Raw genomic sequence first — 21,280 nt, 5'->3', positions numbered from 1 at the left:
CCGGCTGGCTTGACCGTTAAAGGGTGCTGTAACCCCCGAAAGTACACTCCAGTCCAAACCAAAAAAAAATTATTTTCTGTGTTTGTGAATTGTGTGCGCAGTAGCCGCACGTGCATCAACAAAGTAGTGCCAAGCGTGCGCCTGTGTCATAAGTAAAGGGCCGGCTGGCTTGACCGTTAAAGGGTGCTGTAACCCCCGAAAGTACACTCCAGTCCAAACCAAAAAAAAATTATTTTCTGTGTTTGTGAATTGTGTGCGCAGTAGCCGCACGTGCATCAACAAAGTAGTGCCAAGCGTGCGCCTGTGTCATAAGTAAAGGGCCGGCTGGCTTGACCGTTAAAGGGTGCTGTAACCCCCGAAAGTACACTCCAGTCCAAACCAAAAAAAAATTATTTTCTGTGTTTGTGAATTGTGTGCGCAGTAGCCGCACGTGCATCAACAAAGTAGTGCCAAGCGTGCGCCTGTGTCATAAGTAAAGGGCCGGCTGGCTTGACCGTTAAAGGGTGCTGTAACCCCCGAAAGTACACTCCAGTCCAAACCCAAAAAAAATTATTTTCTGTGTTTGTGAATTGTGTGCGCAGTAGCCGCACGTGCATCAACAAAGTAGTGCCAAGCGTGCGCCTGTGTCATAAGTAAAGGGCCGGCTGGCTTGACCGTTAAAGGGTGCTGTAACCCCCTAAGTACACTCCAGTCCAAACCAAAAAAAAAATTATTTTCTGTGTTTGTGAATTGTGTGCGCAGTAGCCGCACGTGCATCAACAAAGTAGTGCCAAGCGTGCGCCTGTGTCATAAGTAAAGGGCCGGCTGGCTTGACCGTTAAAGGGTGCTGTAACCCCCGAAAGTACACTCCAGTCCAAACCAAAAAAAAATTATTTTCTGTGTTTGTGAATTGTGTGCGCAGTAGCCGCACGTGCATCAACAAAGTAGTGCCAAGCGTGCGCCTGTGTCATAAGTAAAGGGCCGGCTGGCTTGACCGTTAAAGGGTGCTGTAACCCCCGAAAGTACACTCCAGTCCAAACCAAAAAAAAATTATTTTCTGTGTTTGTGAATTGTGTGCGCAGTAGCCGCACGTGCATCAACAAAGTAGTGCCAAGCGTGCGCCCGTGTCATAAGTAAAGGGCCGGCTGGCTTGACCGTTAAAGGGTGCTGTAACCCCCGAAAGTACACTCCAGTCCAAACCAAAAAAAAATTATTTTCTGTGTTTGTGAATTGTGTGCGCAGTAGCCGCACGTGCATCAACAAAGTAGTGCCAAGCGTGCGCCTGTGTCATAAGTAAAGGGCCGGCTGGCTTGACCGTTAAAGGGTGCTGTAACCCCCGAAAGTACACTCCAGTCCAAACCAAAAAAAAATTATTTTCTGTGTTTGTGAATTGTGTGCGCAGTAGCCGCACGTGCATCAACAAAGTAGTGCCAAGCGTGCGCCTGTGTCATAAGTAAAGGGCCGGCTGGCTTGACCGTTAAGGGTGCTGTAACCCCCGAAAGTACACTCCAGTCCAAACCAAAAAAAAATTATTTTCTGTGTTTGTGAATTGTGTGCGCAGTAGCCGCACGTGCATCAACAAAGTAGTGCCAAGAGTGCGCCTGTGTCATAAGTAAAGGGCCGGCTGGCTTGACCGTTAAAGGGTGCTGTAACCCACAAAGTACACTCCAGTCCAAACCAAAAAAAAAATTATTTTCTGTGTTTAGCCGCACGTATATATCAAATCGATATAACATAAATGGAGGACCAAACTTTCTCCGATAAAAATAAAATAGAGAAAGATCAAGAACCACTTCCTCCTAGTGCTGAAGCTGCTGCCACTAGTCATGACATAGACGATAACATGCCATCAACGTCGTCTGCCAAGGCCGATGCCCAATGTCATAGTAGAGGGCACATACAATCCCAAATGGCAAAGTTCAGGAAAATGACCTTGAAAAAGACATTTAAATCAGCTGAAGAGAAACGTAAACTTGCCAATATGCCATTTACGACACGGAGTGGCAAGGAACGGCTAAGGTCGATCCCTAGTATGTTCATGACTAGTGGTTCAGCTTCACATGACGATGGAAGCCCTCCTCCCACTAAAAAAATCAAAAGAGTTAAGCTGGCAAAAGCACAGCGAAGAACTGTGCTTTCTAAGAAGATATCACAAATCCCCAAGGAGAGTCCAAGTGTGGTGGTGGTTGCGATGCCTGACCTTCCCAGCACTGGACGGGAAGAGGTGGCTCTTTCCACCATTTGCACGCCCCCTGCAAGTGCTGAAAGGAGCACCCACAGTCCACTTGCTGATATGCAAATTGAAGATGTCACTGTTGAAGTACAACAGGATGAGGATACTGGTGTAGCTGGCGCTGAGGAGGCAGTTGGCGAGGAGGATTCTGATGGTGATGTGGTTTGTTTAAATCAGGCTCCGGGGGAGACAGTTGTTGTCCGTGGGATGAAAAAGCCCATCACGGTCATGCCTGGGCAGAAGACCAAACATTCCACCTCTTTGGTCTGGCAATATTTCTATCCAAATCCGGACAACAACTGTCTTGCCATATGTACCATATGTAAAGGTGAAATAAGTAGGGGTAGGGACGTCAACCACCTAGGAACATCCTCCCTTATACGGCACCTGCAGCGCGTTCATAAAAAGTTACTGTCAAGTTCAGAAACTTTGGCTAAGACCGTAAGCAGTCCAGGGACACCTAAATCCCGTTGTCCTGTTGTATCCAAGCGCCTGCAAACCACACCATCAACTCCCTCCTCGTCAATTTCCTCCTTAGTCAGGATCGGAAGTAGTCCTGCAGGCCATGTCACTGGCATGACTGACTCTCCTATCCGGGATTCCTCTGGAGGATCCTGCATTGCTACGCCTACTGCTGCCGCTGCTGCTGTTGCTGCTGCTGGGAGTCGTTCATCATCCCAGAGAGGAAGTAGGAACACCACTACTTTTACTAAACAATTGACCCTCCAACAGTCCTTAGCGAGGAGGATGAAGTACGACAGCAGTCATCCTGAAGCAAAACGTATAACTGAGGCCTTGACTGCTATGTTGGTGTTAGACGTGCGTCCGGTATCCGCCATTAGTGCAGTGGGATTTAGACAATTGATGGAGGTAGTGTGTCCCCGGTTCCAAATCCCGTCTAGATTCCACTTCACTAGGCAGGCGATACCGAGACTGTACAGAAACGTCAGAAAAAGTGTCCTCAGTGTCCTGAAAAATGCCGTTGTACCCAATGTCCACTTAACCACGGACATGTGGACAAGTGGAACAGGGCAGACTAAGGACTATATGACTGTGACAGCCCACTGGGTAGATGTATCACCTTACGCAGCAACAGCAGCAGCGTCACCAGTAGCAGCATCTCAGAAACGCCAGCTCGTTACAAGGCAGGCTACGCTGTGTATCACCGGTTTCAGTAAGAGGCACACCGCCGACAACCTCTTAGAGAAACTGAGGGAAATCATCGCCCAGTGGCTTACCCCACTTAGACTCTCCTGGGGATTTGTGATATCTGACAACGCCACCAATATTGTGCGGGCATTACATCTGGGCAAATTCCAGCACGTCCCATGTTTTGCTCACACAATAAACTTGGTGGTGCAGAATTTTCTGAAAAGCGACAGGGGCGTGCAGGAGACGCTTTGGGTGGCCTGAAAAATTTCTGGCCACTTTCGCCATTCAGCGACTGCGTGCCGAAGACTGGAGCGCCAGCAAACACTCTTGAACCTGCCCCGCCATCACCTGAAGCAAGAGGTTGTGACGCGGTGGAACTCAACCCTCTATATGCTTCAGAGGATGGAGGAGCAGCAAAAGGCCATACAAGCCTATACATCCACCTATGACATAGGCAAAGGAGGGGGTATGCACCTGACTCAAGCGCAGTGGAGAATGATTTCCGTGTTGTGCAAGGTTCTCCAGCCCTTCGAACTTGCCACACGTGAAGTCAGTTCAGACACAGCCAGCTTGAGTCAGGTCATTCCCCTCATCAGGCTTTTGCAGAAGCAGCTGGAGAAAGTGAAGGAGGAGCTAAGACGGAGCGATTCCGCTCGGCATGTGGGACTTGTGGATGAAGCCCTTCATTCGCTTTGCCAGGATTCCAGGGTGGTCAATCTGTTGAAATCAGACCACTACATTTTGGCCACCGTGCTTGATCCTAGGTTTAAAGCCTATGTGGTGTCTCTCTTTCCGGCCGACACAAGCCTGCAGAGGTGCAAAGACCTGCTGGTGAACACACTGTCAGCTGAAGCGGAACGTGACACGTCAACGGCTCCTTCTTCATTTTCTCCCGCAACTGGGGCTGCCAGGAAAAAACTTAGGTATCCTAAGCAACCCGCTGGCGGTGATGCAGGGCAGGCAGGACCAAGTTTGGACATCTGGTCTGGACTGAAGGACCTGGCAACAATTTCTGACATGTCTACTGTCACTGCATATGATACTGTCACCATTGACAGAATGGTGGAGGATTACATCGGTGACAGCATCCAAGTAGGCATGTCAGACAGTCCATACCTGTACTGGCAGGAAAAAGAGGCAATTTGGAGGCCCCTGTACAAGCTGGCTCTATTTTACCTGAGTTGCCCCCCCTCCAGTGTGTACTCCGAAAGAGTGTTTAGTGCAGCCGGGAACCTTGTCAGCGAAAGGCGTAGGAGGTTGCTTCCACAGAATGTGGAGAAGATGATGTTCATCAAAATGAATTATCAGCTCTTCCAGGGAGACCAGCCTCCAGAAGGTACAGAGGGACCTGTGGTGGTGGATTCAAGTGGGGACGAGTTAATACTTTGTGAGGATGAGGATGTACACACTGAAGAGGGTGAGGAATCGGTGGATGAGGAGGATGAGGATGACATCTTGCCTCCGTAGAGCCAGTTTGTGCAGGGACACATTAATTTCCAGCTTGTTTTGTGGGGGCCCAAACGAACCAATCATTTCAGCCACAGTTGTGTGGCAGACCCTGGCGCTGAAATGATTGATTTGTTAAAGTGTGCATGTCCTGTTTATACAACATAAGGGTGGGTGGGAGGGCCCAAGGACAATTCCATCTTGCACTTCTTTTTTTTCTTTGCATTATGTACAGTTTGGGGCCTAGTTTTTCTAACTGCCATCCTGTCTGCCACTGCAGTGTCACTCCTAGATGGGTCACGTGTTTGTGCCGCCCACTCGTGTCGCTTAGCATAGTCATCCAGCTACCTCGGTGCAACCTTTTGGACATGAAAACACTATTGTGAGGTGTGAGGTGTTCAGAATAGACTGGAAATGAGTGGAAATTAAGGTTATTGAGGTTAATAATAGCATAGGAGCAGAGAAACCAACAAATTCTGTGATTTTAGCTGTTTTTATGCTTTTTAAAAAAAAAATACAGATCCAAAACACAAAACCCAGAACCCAAAACACGGAAGGGTGGTTTTGGCAAAACCAATCCAGATCCAAAACACGAAGAAAGATCCAGATCCAAAACCAAAACACAAAACACGAAAAGTGGCCGGTGCACACCCCTATACTAAACGATTGTGTACCCAGCGATGTAGACCATGATCCCAGCGCCGACTGGCCGACATATTGGGCGGTCCGCACACAATGGGCAATCTGGTGTCTGACCACCCAATATGCCCCCCCCCGCGCGCCTACCGCTGCATGGGATGAGCAGCCGCACCGTCTGATCTTACTGCATGTACATGATCAGGCAATGAGGCTGAAGACACCACGGGAGCGCGCACTACATGATGTAGTGCATACACGCTACACATTTTTAAGAATGTGTTGTTCCGATGTGTCGGAATTGGACAAATCGTTAAAAATATTGTGTAGTGTGTAGGGGCCTTTGTTTGTAATGGAGTGGAGGGATAATTTTACTTTTTAACACAAGTGCAGTTGAAAATCAGGTTAACCATAAGTAATGTATTTTTCTTCTATTGTTCATATCATAAAATTTCAGGTTTGGTGCTTATTAGTACTTTAGTGTTGTATAAGTCAAACATGTGAGTGATTAATAATGCATGCAGACTGATGTAAAGTGATAGTCGGAAGTGAAGCTGCATAGTGAAGATATTTCTTCATGACCTTTTCTAAATAAAGAACAAATGGAACATCTTGTAGGTCCATATTACAGATTGCTGGCTAAGAGCCCGCTTCCCCCAGCAAATAGTGTGAGATGGACATTGCATGCAACATACTTCTAAGTGCTCAGCTTGTGTAACGGAAGTGTGAAATGGATTTAGATGCTCATGCACTGTTCCAGTCTCTCTGACCACTACTCCAAAGAATTGTGTCCTGAAAATTTGGATCTGGATTTATTATTTGCAGTCTCTCATATTTTAGAAAGGATCTCTAAAGATGGCATTATTAATGAATAGAGCTTCAGAGGAGTTACACATATGTGGAAAGTTAAGACTTAACAGCAGTGCAGTCACATTATTCTGTATTACAAGGTGCACATTGTTTACCATTGAATAATCTTACTCATGTAGTAATTTTTAAAATATACTAGACATGCAGTTTTGAAAATGTTAACAGTTATAATATTCTATATTTTATAATATCAAATTTATTATATCATGTACTATTTTATATATCTAATAAAAAATAACAGCTTCAGAAAAAATTTTATTGCAATGTATTAACAACAAATACCATTCCTCTACATATATGTCTACATACAGCTATCCTCATGCTAAGATTTTTTTGGTCTATATCAGAATCTCTTTTTGCAATTGTCAAAAAGTTGTGGGATAAGAATATATAGTTGTTTTTAACCAGTGGTGGATTTTACCAACAGTAAAAATCCGCCACCACCAGCGAGCCACAGTGATTACAGTGGCATTAGAAGCAGTAGCCCGGACTGCAATTGGCCAATGGGAAGCCAATCCCCTGCCTTTCTGCCAGCTTTATTATGCTTCTAAGGGCTGCAGTCATACTGTGCTTCTAGGGGCTGCAGTCATACTGTGCTTCTAGGGGCTGCAGTCATACTGTGCTTCTAGGGGCTGCAGTCATACTGTGCTTCTAAGGGCTGCAGTCATACTGTGCTTCTAAGGGCTGCAGTCATACTGTGCTTCTAGGGGCTGCAGTCATACTGTGCTTCTAGGCGCTGCAGTCATACTGTGCTTCTAGGGGCTGCAGTCATACTGTGCTTCTAGGGGCTGCAGTCATACTGTGCTTCTAGGGGCTGCAGTCATACTGTGCTTCTAGGGGCTGCAGTCATACTGTGCTTCTAAGGGCTGCAGTCATACTGTGCTTCTAGGCGCTGCAGTCATACTGTGCTTCTAAGGGCTGCAGTCATACTGTGCTTCTAGGGGCTGCAGTCATACTGTGCTTCTAGGGGCTGCAGTAATACTGTGCTTCTAAGGGCTGCAGTCATACTGTGCTTCTAGGGGCTGCAGTCATACTGTGCTTCTAAGGGCTGCAGTCATACTGTGCTTCTAGGGGCTGCAGTCATACTGTGCTTCTAAGGGCTGCAGTCATACTGTGCTTCTAGGGGCTGCAGTCATACGATGCTTCTAAGGGCTGCAGTCATACTGTGCTTCTAAGGGCTGCAGTCATACTGTGCTTCTAGGGGCTCCAGTCATACTGTGCTTCTAAGGGCTGCAGTCATACTGTGCTTCTAACGGCTGCAGTCATACTGTGCTTCTAGGGGCTGCAGTCATACTGTGCTTCTAGGGGCTGCAGTCATAGTGTGCTTCTAAGGGCTGCAGTCATACTGTGCTTCTAGGGGCTGCAGTCATACTGTGCTTCTAAGGGCTGCAGTCATACTGTGCTTCTAGGGGCTGCAGTCATACTGTGCTTCTAGGGGCTGCAGTCATACTGTGCTTCTAAGGGCTGCAGTCATACTGTGCTTCTAAGGGCTGCAGTCATACTGTGCTTCTAAGGGCTGCAGTCATACTGTGCTTCTAGGGGCTGCAGTCATACTGTGCTTCTAAGGGCTGCAGTCATACTGTGCTTCTAGGGGCTGCAGTCATACTGTGCTTCTAGGGGCTGCAGTCATACTGTGCTTCTAAGGGCTGCAGTCATACTGTGCTTCTAAGGGCTGCAGTCATACTGTGCTTCTAAGGGCTGCAGTCATACTGTGCTTCTAGGGGCTGCAGTCATACTGTGCTTCTAAGGGCTGCAGTCATACTGTGCTTCTAAGGGCTGCAGTCATACTGTGCTTCTAAGGGCTGCAGTCATACTGTGCTTCTAAGGGCTGCAGTCATACTGTGCTTCTAGGGGCTGCAGTCATACTGTGCTTCTAAGGGCTGCAGTCATACTGTGCTTCTAGGGGCTGCAGTCATACTGTGCTTCTAGGGGCTGCAGTCATACTGTGCTTCTAGGGGCTGCAGTCATACTGTGCTTCTAAGGGCTGCAGTCATACTGTGCTTCTAGGTGCTGCAGTCATACTGTGCTTCTAAGGGCTGCAGTCATACTGTGCTTCTAGGGGCTGCAGTCATACTGTGCTTCTAGGGGCTGCAGTCATACTGTGCTTCTAAGGGCTGCAGTCATACTGTGCTTCTAGGGGCTGCAGTCATACTGTGCTTCTAAGGACTGCAGTCATACTGTGCTTCTAGGGGCTGCAGTCATACTGTGCTTCTAAGGGCTGCAGTCATACTGTGCTTCTAGGGGCTGCAGTCATGCAGTGCTTCTAAGGGCTGCAGTCATACTGTGCTTCTAAGGGCTGCAGTCATACTGTGCTTCTAGGGGCTCCAGTCATACTGTGCTTCTAAGGGCTGCAGTCATACTGTGCTTCTAACGGCTGCAGTCATACTGTGCTTCTTGGGGCTGCAGTCATACTGTGCTTCTAGGGGCTGCAGTCATAGTGTGCTTCTAGGGGCTGCAGTCATACTGTGCTTCTAAGGGCTGCAATCATACTGTGCTTCTAAGGGCTGCAGTCATACTGTGCTTCTAGGGGCTGCAGTCATACTGTGCTTCTAGGGGCTGCAGTCATACTGTGCTTCTAAGGGCTGCAGTCATACTGTGCTTCTAGGGGCTGCACTCATACTGTGCTTCTAGGGGCTGCAGTCATACTGTGCTTCTAAGGGCTGCAGTCATACTGTGCTTCTAAGGGCTGCAGTCATACTGTGCTTCTAAGGGCTGCAGTCATACTGTGCTTCTAGGGGCTGCAGTCATACTGTGCTTCTAAGGGCTGCAGTCATACTGTGCTTCTAAGGGCTGCAGTCATACTGTGCTTCTAAGGGCTGCAGTCATACTGTGCTTCTAAGGGCTGCAGTCATACTGTGCTTCTAGGGGCTGCAGTCATACTGTGCTTCTAAGGGCTGCAGTCATACTGTGCTTCTAGGGGCTGCAGTCATACTGTGCTTCTAAGGGCTGCAGTCATACTGTGCTTCTAGGGGCTGCAGTCATACTGTGCTTCTAAGGGCTGCAGTCATACTGTGCTTCTAGGGGCTGCAGTCATACTGTGCTTCTAGGCGCTGCAGTCATACTGTGCTTCTAGGGGCTGCAGTCATACTGTGCTTCTAGGGGCTGCAGTCACACTGTGCTTCTAAGGGCTGCAGTCATACTGTGCTTCTAAGGGCTGCAGTCATACTGTGCTTCTAAGGGCTGCAGACAATGCAGTCCCTAAAAGTCAGAGGCTTTTGCACATGTACAAGACCTGTTTTATTTTCCTCCCCTACAATCCACTTACAGACAGCTTTAGTGGGCAGCAGCATCGCCAATGAAGACAGGAGGTAGGAGCCGCCACTGGCTTTAGCCATATTTGCCTACTTTTGAAAAAGCATTTCAGGGAGATTGTGAAAGCAACACCTATGAGCGTGCGTTAAAGTAGATATGTACTGCTACATCTGGTAGGTGTGTCATAACATTATTGATTTACATCCAAATGTAAATGAGCCCTAAAGCAGTTAGTAAGATCTATTTGTTGATGAAAATACACTGATACTTTTCAGAAATTACATGTAGCCACAGGGATCATTGTGCCTTATCAGGGGTGTATTTATAATGGGTGTATTTATAATGGGTGCATGGTGTGCGGTGTACATGCGGTGCGGGCCCTCTCTGGGTCCAGGGAGGGCCCGCACCACACACCTTGCACCCATATTATACTTACATCTCCAGAGTCCCACGTCGGTGCTGGTGTCAGTGCTGTAAAATGTCTGTAAAATGGCCACGGCGGCCATTTTCCCGTCGTTTTGCACATACGCTGTACAGGGAAAATGGCTGCTGCAGTGACCTGCGCATGCGCTATAAACTCTGGGCACTCTCTACTAGTGCCCAGAGTCCAGTGCGGCGCTGGCCACGCTGCTCTCAGTATGCTGCCAGCCTCCGGACTGAGAGGAGGGGGTCCGTGACGAAGACTGCACACGGGCCGCCTCCTTTCTTGAAACGACCCTGTGCCTTATAGCCAATGCAGGGAAATTATACTAATGATCTCATTTGAATGTATGTATCTGTTTTGTTTTTTGTTTTTTTAATATAACAGTTTTATAATGGGTGTAAGACACAATTAGGGAGATTGCTAGATTCTTCAGGGAGACAGGGAGATTGCTACTATTTCAGGGCGTCTCCCTGACAATGAGGGAGAGTTGGCATGTATGCCTTTAAAAACTCTGATAATTATTATGGGAAAATACTGATCATTGTAATAAAAGTTTTTCCTTTTGGCATTTTAATCTTTTCAAATAGTTTTGTTCAATACTTTGTTGATAACATTATTTATGTTATTATTACATCCATACATAGCAGAAACAATTTTTAATGTGCAGATTTATTAATGATGAGACATACAAATATTTCTTGACTCCTGTAGGCACTATAGCAACTACAGTAAATTGAATGTTGCGAGCCATAATTAAGAAATATGCACAATTATCATGTTGTTCTATGAGAGAGAGTATGTTGAGTTAAGTAAGAAGTTATAGAACATGCTCTGCATACAGAACACTTACACATCGGTAAATCTAGCCAGCAGTAAGATAAACGCTTTAAGCTTTAAATTCCATTAAGTGAAAAATGCATTCATGTCTCCAGATACACATAGCCTATCCAGTAGATGACTATAACACATGGAACAAACGAAACTTACCGACTCATTGAAACTTTTGTATTACTGTACAGTCCTCCTTTTTAAAGCTTATACATGTGCACACATAGGCTATGTCACACCACATTTTTCTAGTGAATCTAAAAGTGATTCAGACACCGGCGAAGATTATTTTAAGTAATTAAAGCTTAAAAAGCTCCCCCTGCACCCAGTCATGCACACAAGGAGGGCCGGTCCAGTAAGGGGCATCGAGGGGGGCACAGGTGGCAGCGGTGTTGATTTGGTGCCAGTCCTCCAGCTGATTACAGTTGGCATACCGGCACGCAGACATGGAGAGACATCGCTGCCAGTCGTTAGGCAATCTGAGCTCGCGGACTGGGAGCCAATTAGCAGTGGCAGCTCCTGATTGGCTGCCGGCCTGCGAGTTCTTATTGGCTCCCGACTGGCGCCAGATTTAAATTGCGCCAGCGCTGTGTGTCCATGTCTGTGCCAGCTGTAATTAGCTAGCAGCTCGGCCCAGTGGCGTAAGTTCATCCCAGAAGCCCGAAGGCAAGTTATAATTTGGTGCCCCCCATCCCCATGTCATAGCCGCTGACACTGTAATGTACCAATTCGCATGCAGACAGGCTATAGATAGAAGAAGGCAGCAGCTGATGGACTGACATGGAGCTCTCCACTAGTGTATGGTGGCTTCTCAAATACCTGGAACGGGTGCCATGTATTCGGTGGCCGTGACGGTACACTCCGGGTACATAGTTACAGCCCTAAGTGGGGTGAATATGTTGTGGACAATGGAGGAGGTGCCCCTTGAGTGCTGGAGCCTGGCGGCAGGCGCCTCCATTGTCTCCCATGGTTCTGCCCTTGGCTCGGCCCCATCCATACCTGCTGGCTGCTGATGGCACGCAGGGGGAGGCAAGAAGCTATGGTTACCTTTTTTTACTTAAAAAATATAATAATAATAATAATTTCGCCAGTGAGTCATCTCAAATTAGTTTTCTTTTCATTCTTTCTGTATAAGTATCTATATTGAATAAGTCAATTTGGATGCACTCTGGAACAAGAAGAATTTCACCTCACCTTGTACAATTGGCATTTGGGAGAGCGCTTCAATCAACATGTATACGTTTTGCTATACTATTACATACATCCCATTTATGTAAAATCAGATTTGGGACTGCTGCACGCTCAAAAAGGGGGTATGGTCTCACGGCGAAGGGCGCGGCCTCATGACACACACCCTTTTCACCACTCCAGGGGCGAAACCAGCATCCACGGAGATGCAGGGCTGCCCCCAGGGCTCTCCTTGAATAGCAGCGGTGAGATTAATTTCTCCCAACACTGCGGTCCGCAGGTGGGACGCCAGGACAGTACCTGAATAGCGGGACTGTCCTGCCAGAAGTGGGACAGTTGTGGGGTATGCTATTATGTATCTAGCTAGTGTGGTTTCACATTTTGGGGAGGGTTTTTAAGTAAATTTAAATCCTGGTGACAAACTACTTTTCAGGCAACCAGAAGTCAGGTGAGGGAAATGTATACATTTTGGGCACTGCAATATTAAGAATTTCAACCAAGAAAATTGACTTTCGGTCATTTGTTTATTCTCCGCAGACCCCCTTACATTTAGCAGTATTAAGTGGAAATCTCCCTACTGTGCAGCTGTTATGTGAACAAGTAAGTAAACGTGACTTAGCTACTAACTACAAATAATATCTGTGACATGTTAGACATCCACATATATTACAGCGTCAATACGCAGCACAATATGTCTGGTGTGGGTTAGCCGTCGGTCCCATACAGCTCTGCTAGTGTTGAGCTTCTTTTTGTGCCGAAAATGCGTCTAAGTCGCAATGAGATATGACTAGGCAGCACCAGGAGACTGTGCTAATTCTGTGTGAAATCTGTGTGAAACTGAGAATGTAGATGGCCCTTGGCCTGGAAAGAAGCTGTGGCCGCTGCATCGTAGCATTTGGCATGCTGATTAAGAGACTCAGGGCTCTATTTACTACAATCCGCATTTGTAATGCAGATTGTAGTGTGATATTATCGACTGAAGTCGCATTGCGAATTCAGGCAATATCACAGGGATTTACTACAAATCCCTTGCAGGGACAGAGCTTGCAATAAAGTTCTGTCCCTGCGAATCCCCTCCGCACACTAGTCACGGTATTTAAAAAAAAAATACCGTGACAAAGTGCCCGCGCATGCGCTGACCGGCCTCCGCTCCTACCCCCCCGGCGCTAAGCCCCGCTCCCGTTGTTAAGCCCAGCCGGACCCCCCCAGGACCCACCCCCTTAATAGCACTTACAGTCATCGGTGCTCCAGTGATGTCGTCCATGCCTCCGATCAGCTTATATCCCATACAGCACTGGGACCCAATCACCTGATGACCGGGCCGCAGTGCACCATGTGAGACCAGGTGACCGGAGGGAGAACATCACCAGAGCCCCGACCACCAGTCCCTGGAGTCAGGTAAGTAAATTTTTATTTTTACCTTTTTTTTTTTTTTTTTTTTAGCAGAGATCAGCTTGCGGTCTGTTTAGGCCACAAAGCTGATCACTGGGACCAGCTCAGGGTTCTGCTCTCCCTGTTAGAGCAGGGCAGGAGTCCGGTAACTGGGGGAGACCCTGGATTATCACAGGGCTTTTGCCCAGTATTTTTTTACAATTTAGTTTTAGTAACTTTGGTCGGATCACATTTCCCATTACAATTATTGGAAATGCGATCTGCTTACTAAAAATAAGTGATACTTAGGGGTTGGAGTAGAATTTTACGAATTCTTCTCCAATTGCCCTGTAATAACTATAGGTGATACTAAAATAATGTGAAAAGGGTGTGAAAACACCCCTTTTCACTTTATTTTAGTAAAAATAATTTTAATAAATAGAGCCCTCCGTCACACACAGTGATACAAGTGTCACCTATCAAATTAATCAGCACAATCTCCTGGTGCTTCCCAGTTGCAGCACATTGCATCTTATGGAGCGTACACACGGTCAGATTTGTCAGACTTGTCAGATTTGTCAGATGAACGACTGAACGATTAAACGATTTGAAAGATTTGAACGATTTTACCAAAGTTTTGAACGATTTGAACGATTTGAACGATTGAACGATTTTTGACTGCATTAAAATGAATAGAATCGTCCAAGTCTGACTGCAAACCCATCAGATGTCAGATATCGTTATCTGACAAACGGGAACGCGCATCGTTGATCGTCCGTCGTTCAGGCATGTCAGATATGATCGATTTTCCTTCAGATATGAACGACTGAACGATTTTTAAATCGTTATCGTTCATATCTGAAGGAAAAATCTGATCGTGTGTATGCACCATTAGATGCATTTTTGGAACAAAAAGATGCAAAAAAGGCGCCCAATGCTAGCAGAGCCTCACTCGATCAGTCACACCACAAGGGGTTGTTTAACGCTGCTGCAGCAAAGATGAGTGAGGACACATCTGTACATATGAAAGAAATCCTTAAAGTAGTTAAGCATTTTACCGTCACTATGAGACCCCCCTGGGAATGCCTAACATATAAGGGAGAAAGAGGTAATCAACTAAAAACTAGTCCATCTAAAAAATGTGGAGAAGTTGCCCACAGCACCAATCAGCTACTACTGTACCTATCGAATCCACTTGATAGATGTTACATTGAAGCTGATTGGTTGCTATGGGCAACTAATTCACTTGTTCACTTCTCCAATTTAAAAAGAAATAAAAATTCCCTGCATACATGTGGTATTATACAAACCATGTCTATTGGACATGTGATTTCTTTAAGAGCATAAAGACATAACTTTACTAAATGGAGTTTAAAATGACAAAAAAAGTCACAATGTTCATTGAATAGAAACAGAAAATTTAAAAGCAAGAAATACTTACAGATACTGTCATATCACATCATGTTATTCTGTTGTATGGAAAGGCTAGAAAGTATGGTCAATTCACCAAAGACTGAGCCTTAAGAACTAACAATATCTTAACTCCCTTCATTACTCTTAAACAGTTTTACTTGCCCACACCCAATCCATTTTAATGGAAGGTAGTGCTTTGATAATTTCTAGTCAGTGTAATTTCCTTATATTTTAGCATCTGGGGGAACACATAGGTTTACTTATAAACAGGAGTTTTCTACAAGCAGTGTTATGGAAACCCATTCATATTTTTGGGAGAGATCTCATTAACATATTATTTTGCTAATTGTCCTGTTTAGGCTATAATAATGACGTCTACTACATGTATATAAACATTTGGCAAAAAACTAGGAGGTTAGTTTGTGCAATCTCTAATATTAATGCACATCTAACCCTGCATAACTAAGAAATTTCTACAGTATATGTGTAGAGTATTTTTCTAAACAGTGGAGCAATTCACTTTTATGCACTAGAAATGTACAGTATGTCTAACAGGTAAAACCATGCTACTTCCATTGTAAAGGAAAAAAACAATATATCAAGTTGCAGCAATCCTGAATTGTAGTCAAAATATATTCCCTGTTGATTCTCTACTACAGATATTCATCCCCCACAAATGGGAATCCATTATGCAATATCTTAAGGAGACAGGCAAAGTTTTATGCAAAGAAGCAAAAAGGTGCTTACTTTTACTGCTGCAGTAACAGAAAAGTAACAGAAAAGTAGCACACTCTCATTATCAATCAAATTCTTTGCTGCTGATGCCAGATTTTAAATGCCTGGCAAGTTAAATATATCAACCAGACATTAAAAATACTTTGTATTTGTCAAGTAGTACATTTTTATATAAAGCAAAATCTTTCTTTATGAAGTGTTCATATATTTCTTAAGGGTTCTTTCATGTTATGTAATGTTTTATACTAGTAAATCACTGCTATTTGTTGTAGTTTAGTTGTAGTTTGTTTACACCCCTAGGATGAAGTTGATTTAGAAGGTGAAGACAACAACAGAAACACCCCTTTACGCCTGGCTAAGGGACGGAAATCAAAGGATATTGTCTCCTTTCTACATAGCACTATAATACAGTCCAAAAATCTGCATGCTAAGTGTGACTGGAGGTAATTTCTGCGTTTTCTGTACTTTTTACATATATTAGTATGCTTCTAAACAGCTACAGTATTACTAAGCCGCTTGCCTTGGTTATCAGAGGAATAAGAAACTTAAGGTGCCCACACACATAGCGATATTTTACACGATCTGACCGATTCCGACACATTGGAACGACAGATCGTGTCAAATATGGCCAAATCGTGAGGAAATCGTGAGTCCCCGCTGGTCGCACATCGCATCGTCAGATCTGCCGTGCAGTAGGGCAGATCTGACAATCTAGGACACGATGCACTGTGAAAGTCTGGATGCAGGAGAGATCGTTTGAAGATTGGACACCAAATCGTGTGAAAATCGTGTGGAGCTGCCGGGGAGAGTTTCAAGGGAAATCGTACACATCGGCTGATCGTGGGCAGATCGGTATGTGTGTGGGCACCTTTAAAGTACAATATATTTAGGTTTATTGAATTTGAAACAAATGTTGTACTGTAGAGCCCTTATTATTGTACATCCTGCTTTTGAAAGCTCCAGAAAAAGCATCTACTGTACCATAGTCTTACTGCTCGTGCTGTATCACCTTGCTAGCTGAGGGTGTAAATGCATTGCTTCAGAAAAATATTGCCTTGTCTGTTCACTTTGCTCCTACATCAGACATGAAAAATTTTATTTTCCTATTGCCCTTGCAATAGCTGGTCTGCTGTGTGCCTTGAAAACAATCGAATGACCTTTTAAGCCTGTGTTTCCCAACCTCGGTCTTAAAGGCACACCAACAGTCCATGTTTTAGTGATATCCATGCTTGAGCACAGATGGTAAAATCAAAATAACTGAGGTACTGATTAAGACACCTGTGCTCTAGTATGGCTATCCTTGAAACCTGGACTGTTAGTGTGCCTTGAGGACCGTGATTGGGAGTCCCTGTTTTAAGCTGTATACAGTGTCAAAAGGTAATGAACAATAGTTCTGTCTAACACCTTGTTGGAAAGCACACAAAAAAAATTACATAGGCTCTTAGTGAAATTTACATGCCAGTATATTAAAGGTGTAAAAATTGGACAACTGCTATAACATGCTTTATTCTCTTATTTGCTATATTCTTGGGCAACTTTGAACCACCTACTTTTGTTTGCATGGGTAACATTAATGGAGTAAGCGCCATGAAGCAGCAAATATTTATTCATTTATAAAAGTTTCGTACCTAGTGGAGCTTTCAGTCTATTTTACCTACCACACAGACAGACACACACACATATACATTACACACGCTAGGGTTAATTTAATAAGAAGCCAATTAACTCATCAGTATGCCTTTAAATTATGGGGGCAAACCAGAAAAACTGACTAGAATCAAACCCATTTAGTCATTATGTGTTTATCCCAGACAAGACTGTGTGCTTGGATGGCGAAGTGAACTTATGTGTATGTTTTGAAGATTAATTCTCTTTATGATCTATCATGTTTGGCATCTATAATCTTGTGAGAAGTAATGTCATTCTTGCTTTATTTTGTAGAACATGGATATTTGGTCGTCCTGGCAAATCAAAAGGACCCATACTATTCTTTTATGGTAATCTGTTCCTGTGGGGTTACCCAACTTACTTTTTTAAGGTATTTTATAGAACAAAAGTAACTAAATGAATGCCACTTAAAATACATTTTTATATTTATTTAAAAAGAAAGGGCAACGGGAACCTTCAGGAACATTTATCCCAAGACAACATCTGCATTTTCAAACCAGCAAAAAATGGGCTTGTTTCAGATAATGCTAGAAGCAATGTACTCTAATGCATAGTGTGTCTATCCAAGAATTGTCATTATGTAATGGGACTTTTAAATTAAGGCATTTAAAAGAATTCGACATATCCTTCAAATGGATTGTAAATACTTACAATGCTGATTTTCACAGCTTTCTGATTAGAATAATAAGATATTCACTGACCTATGGGGCACAACATGTTTTGGAGAAACTCCAGACCAATCATTTGTTACTGATTTCAAACATACTTACCAATTTTATTTCTCCCCTATGAGAGAAAGTTCCTATATGGGAGAAAAGCTTCAAGCAGGGGGGCAGGATTATGAGAAAGCAGTTTGCTGATGATTGCGCCTTGACCCCCATGCCCAGTGCCCATTTCACTAGGAAGTGAACATGATGCTAGAGGGTAACCAGCTCACCGGGAATCTGTGGGATCTTACTGAAATGTGTGAGTCTCCCTGATGTCCCAGGATGCTCAGGATAGTAGGAAAGTATGTTTTCAAGACTGGATCTAATAGCCATCAACATTTTGTCACTTGAAAAAGGGCAGTCCCAATGCCACCATCTTTTCTTTCCACCACCAACTGCTGTTAAAATCAGTATCAGCAACGTAGAGTGGTAAATTGGGTTTATTGTTTACTTTGGTTTTCGAGAAAAAAGGATCTGCATAAAGAGCTTGCAGTAGAAGATTACCCAATGCTAGATGACTCCACCATAGAATTTTCATCTTTTGTTATTCTTCGTTCCTTTCAAAATTGTGCTTGTCTTAATATATATACAAATACAGCACATATATGCAGAATTCACTGAATCATTTCTGCATGTAATCCCTTAGGTCCACTGACACAGAGCAGATGTGCATTCCACTTTTTATAAATCACATAAATTGTGCAATTTCAATTCAAATGATATGCACAGTATTTACAAGTCAGAACTGAAGCCAACCAGCTTATGGAAACAAACCAAACTCTCATATGACATGGCTTTAACAATAACATTTTATCTAGAAAACTGTTGAAATAAGAGTCTTGAAAAGTATATACCTTAAGTTTACTTTTAACTATAAGCCCGATTCAGAGTTGTACGCAATGGCGATGTTTACGGAATTGAGCAGATATCAGTAAACTGCGCATACGTCAAGGTACGTTACTGTAGTCATACGCAGTGACTTTTTACTTGCAGTGTGATTGACAGTCAGGGAGCATTTGGGGGAGGTAACGGGGAGTGGCAGCAAAGAACGCAGGTGAGTTGTGACCATTTTGTGGACGTGTCACACCCCGTCTCTGTGAACCTGTATGCAATAAATATGGCTCCAGCATCACAGTTCCTGCGGCCATTCTGTAGGACCATACCATAGGCTCACTTGGGATTACAATAATCGAATGATCTGCGACCGATGCTGCGTCTTTGTACGCAAATTCTGCGACATTCTACGCAGATGGTTGGATTTGCACAGCCGTTCAATACATTTTTCGCTGTCTGTGGCATTTGTACATTTTTGCATAGCAGCTGTGTACACAGACACAGTAGCGGTGGCATTAGCGTACACTATTAATCAAGCCCAATGTCCCTTGCTTAGTATCCTGGAGTTATAGGAGACATAAGTGTGAGGGTAATTGAGTACTCTCCTGAAGAAATAAGCAACAACTCAAATTCATCATGAGGCCAGCCAAGTGTGGAAGAGGAAACTTCTTTATGATGACATTTTCACTTGTCATAGGCAAACGCAGGGGGGTTTCCGGTTGCCTGGAAACCCCCCTCCCAGTCCACACCATGACCACAATAGAAATAGTAATATAATAAAATTTTACTAGTGCTGCATGCTCTTTTCAGTATCACAAATGAAATAATTAGCAACACGTATGAATCTTTGAACATGTATCAGTAACTCATCATCAATAGGGTTAATTATTACTACTGTATAATAATACACTATCCAGTGCATAAGGAGACAAATATATACATATATGTCCAGGGCAGTGCTAGGTTCTTCTGCTTCTCCCCCAGACTACCAGACTTGCTCCAATGCTCTATAATGGTGCCCACATCTGAAATAAAAACATTCAGCGGCCCTACTGCTGCATTTAATGGCGTACTGTGATCACTGGTCCTGTATATGCTGGAACTATGACACAAAATACACTTTGTATGATGCATAATAAATCTGGTTAAGCGCTAATTATGCCCTCTTCATGGACTGGCTACACTTGCTCTAAAATCAAGCATTCGGAAACCCCCCTCTAGAAATCCTGCGTTTGCCACTGCTTGTGTAAGTTAGACATCTAGCTTCAGGCTATGAAAATATCTGCATTCAGTGTGGGTGTATAATTGTGTACAGTATGCTCAAACTTGTAGGAACATGTATACTTGCTATGCCAAATACTGCTCTTTTTAAATGATTGCCAGTGACTTGGGAGGCTGGAACACAAAGAATATGTTTTACTATTTAGGATTAATTGTAACATTATACTACATTTTTTTACATTATCACATCAAATGTGTCAAAATTAAGAAAAACAAAAACAGATGTGACCATCTGGCACCTAAGGGGGTTTTTACCCTTGAACCACTTTCATATTTAGTTTGGCTCAGAAACTGGACCTGGATTATGTAACAGTGAGCACCTACTTTTTCTGTCATTTGTCTGTTTTGCTGACTAACCGCGATTTCTCTTTCTGTCTCTGTGTACAGATTGTGCCTGTCTCATACTATGCACTCTGGGAATGGCATATCACATTCCAGCTCTGCAATATATTCATGTGGATCTTTTTCTTAAAAGCATCCCTGATGAATCCTGGCTTCCTTCCTCAAGATACCGAAGAGTATAACTGTGCTGTCAGGCAGGTGCTGTATTCTCCCGCTAGACCACTGGGTCAACACAAGTGATAAAAGATCAAAAACCAATATGCTAATAAATGTAAGGTTTAGGATGCATATATTTAAAGGGGTTGTTCAGCATAGTATAACTCCCCAATGCCACCCATCCAGTGAGGTACTGTACATGAGTGAAGACCTCTTCCTCCCATCCCCCATTACCTGACTGCCATTCACAACACTCTCCAGGCCCGGGAGTCCCATCCAAAGTAATGAAACAACAAGGAACCTAGGTGTGAAGTGAATACTGTTCCTGGTTGGAGGGCCATTGCTTCTGTCCAAATGGATGCTACATTCAGTACACACCTACCATTCTAGGAGACTTTTCTCCAGCTTGTAGCTTCTTCGGCTCTGTATGGTGATATTATCGGTCCTGTATACTGGTTTTATCAGTCCTGTGTGGGAGTTAATACGATCTGGCAGTGGTAAAGGTGGATAACCTCTATAAGAAAAGAAATAAGCATCTTAAACTCTACATTTATAACACGTCCAATAATTATATCTTTATATGCTTTCATATCACCCACCACTGGCATGTTTCTATAGTACATGATGTTACATTGCACTAGTGAATTTAGTATAATATATAAATTCAAATATATTTTTTTCTTATAAACAGAATGTCTGAAATCAGAATAGCAAGAGTTCTATTACTGTATCTTGTATTGCGCTTAAGTTTTTAATTTCACAGAG

General features: G+C 44.0%; 1 protein-coding gene across 1 annotated transcript in view; it reads left to right on the top strand.

The window, feature by feature from the left end:
- The window catches only part of LOC148519782 (uncharacterized), a 75,268-nt gene that overhangs the window by 37,463 nt on the left and 16,525 nt on the right, over positions 1-21,280 (top strand). The window contains exons 4-7 of the mRNA XM_088476128.1: positions 12,546-12,608; positions 15,828-15,970; positions 17,469-17,565; positions 20,405-20,557. Coding sequence (XP_088332254.1) covers positions 12,546-12,608; positions 15,828-15,970; positions 17,469-17,565; positions 20,405-20,557 — 456 coding nt within the window. The remainder of the gene's footprint in view (positions 1-12,545; positions 12,609-15,827; positions 15,971-17,468; positions 17,566-20,404; positions 20,558-21,280) is intronic.

This window comes from Taudactylus pleione, unplaced genomic scaffold, assembly GCF_031769625.1.
Source record: "Taudactylus pleione unplaced genomic scaffold, aTauple2 ptg000183l, whole genome shotgun sequence".
Classification (NCBI taxonomy): domain Eukaryota; kingdom Metazoa; phylum Chordata; class Amphibia; order Anura; family Myobatrachidae; genus Taudactylus; species Taudactylus pleione.
This window is presented reverse-complemented; position numbering and strand designations above follow the sequence as displayed.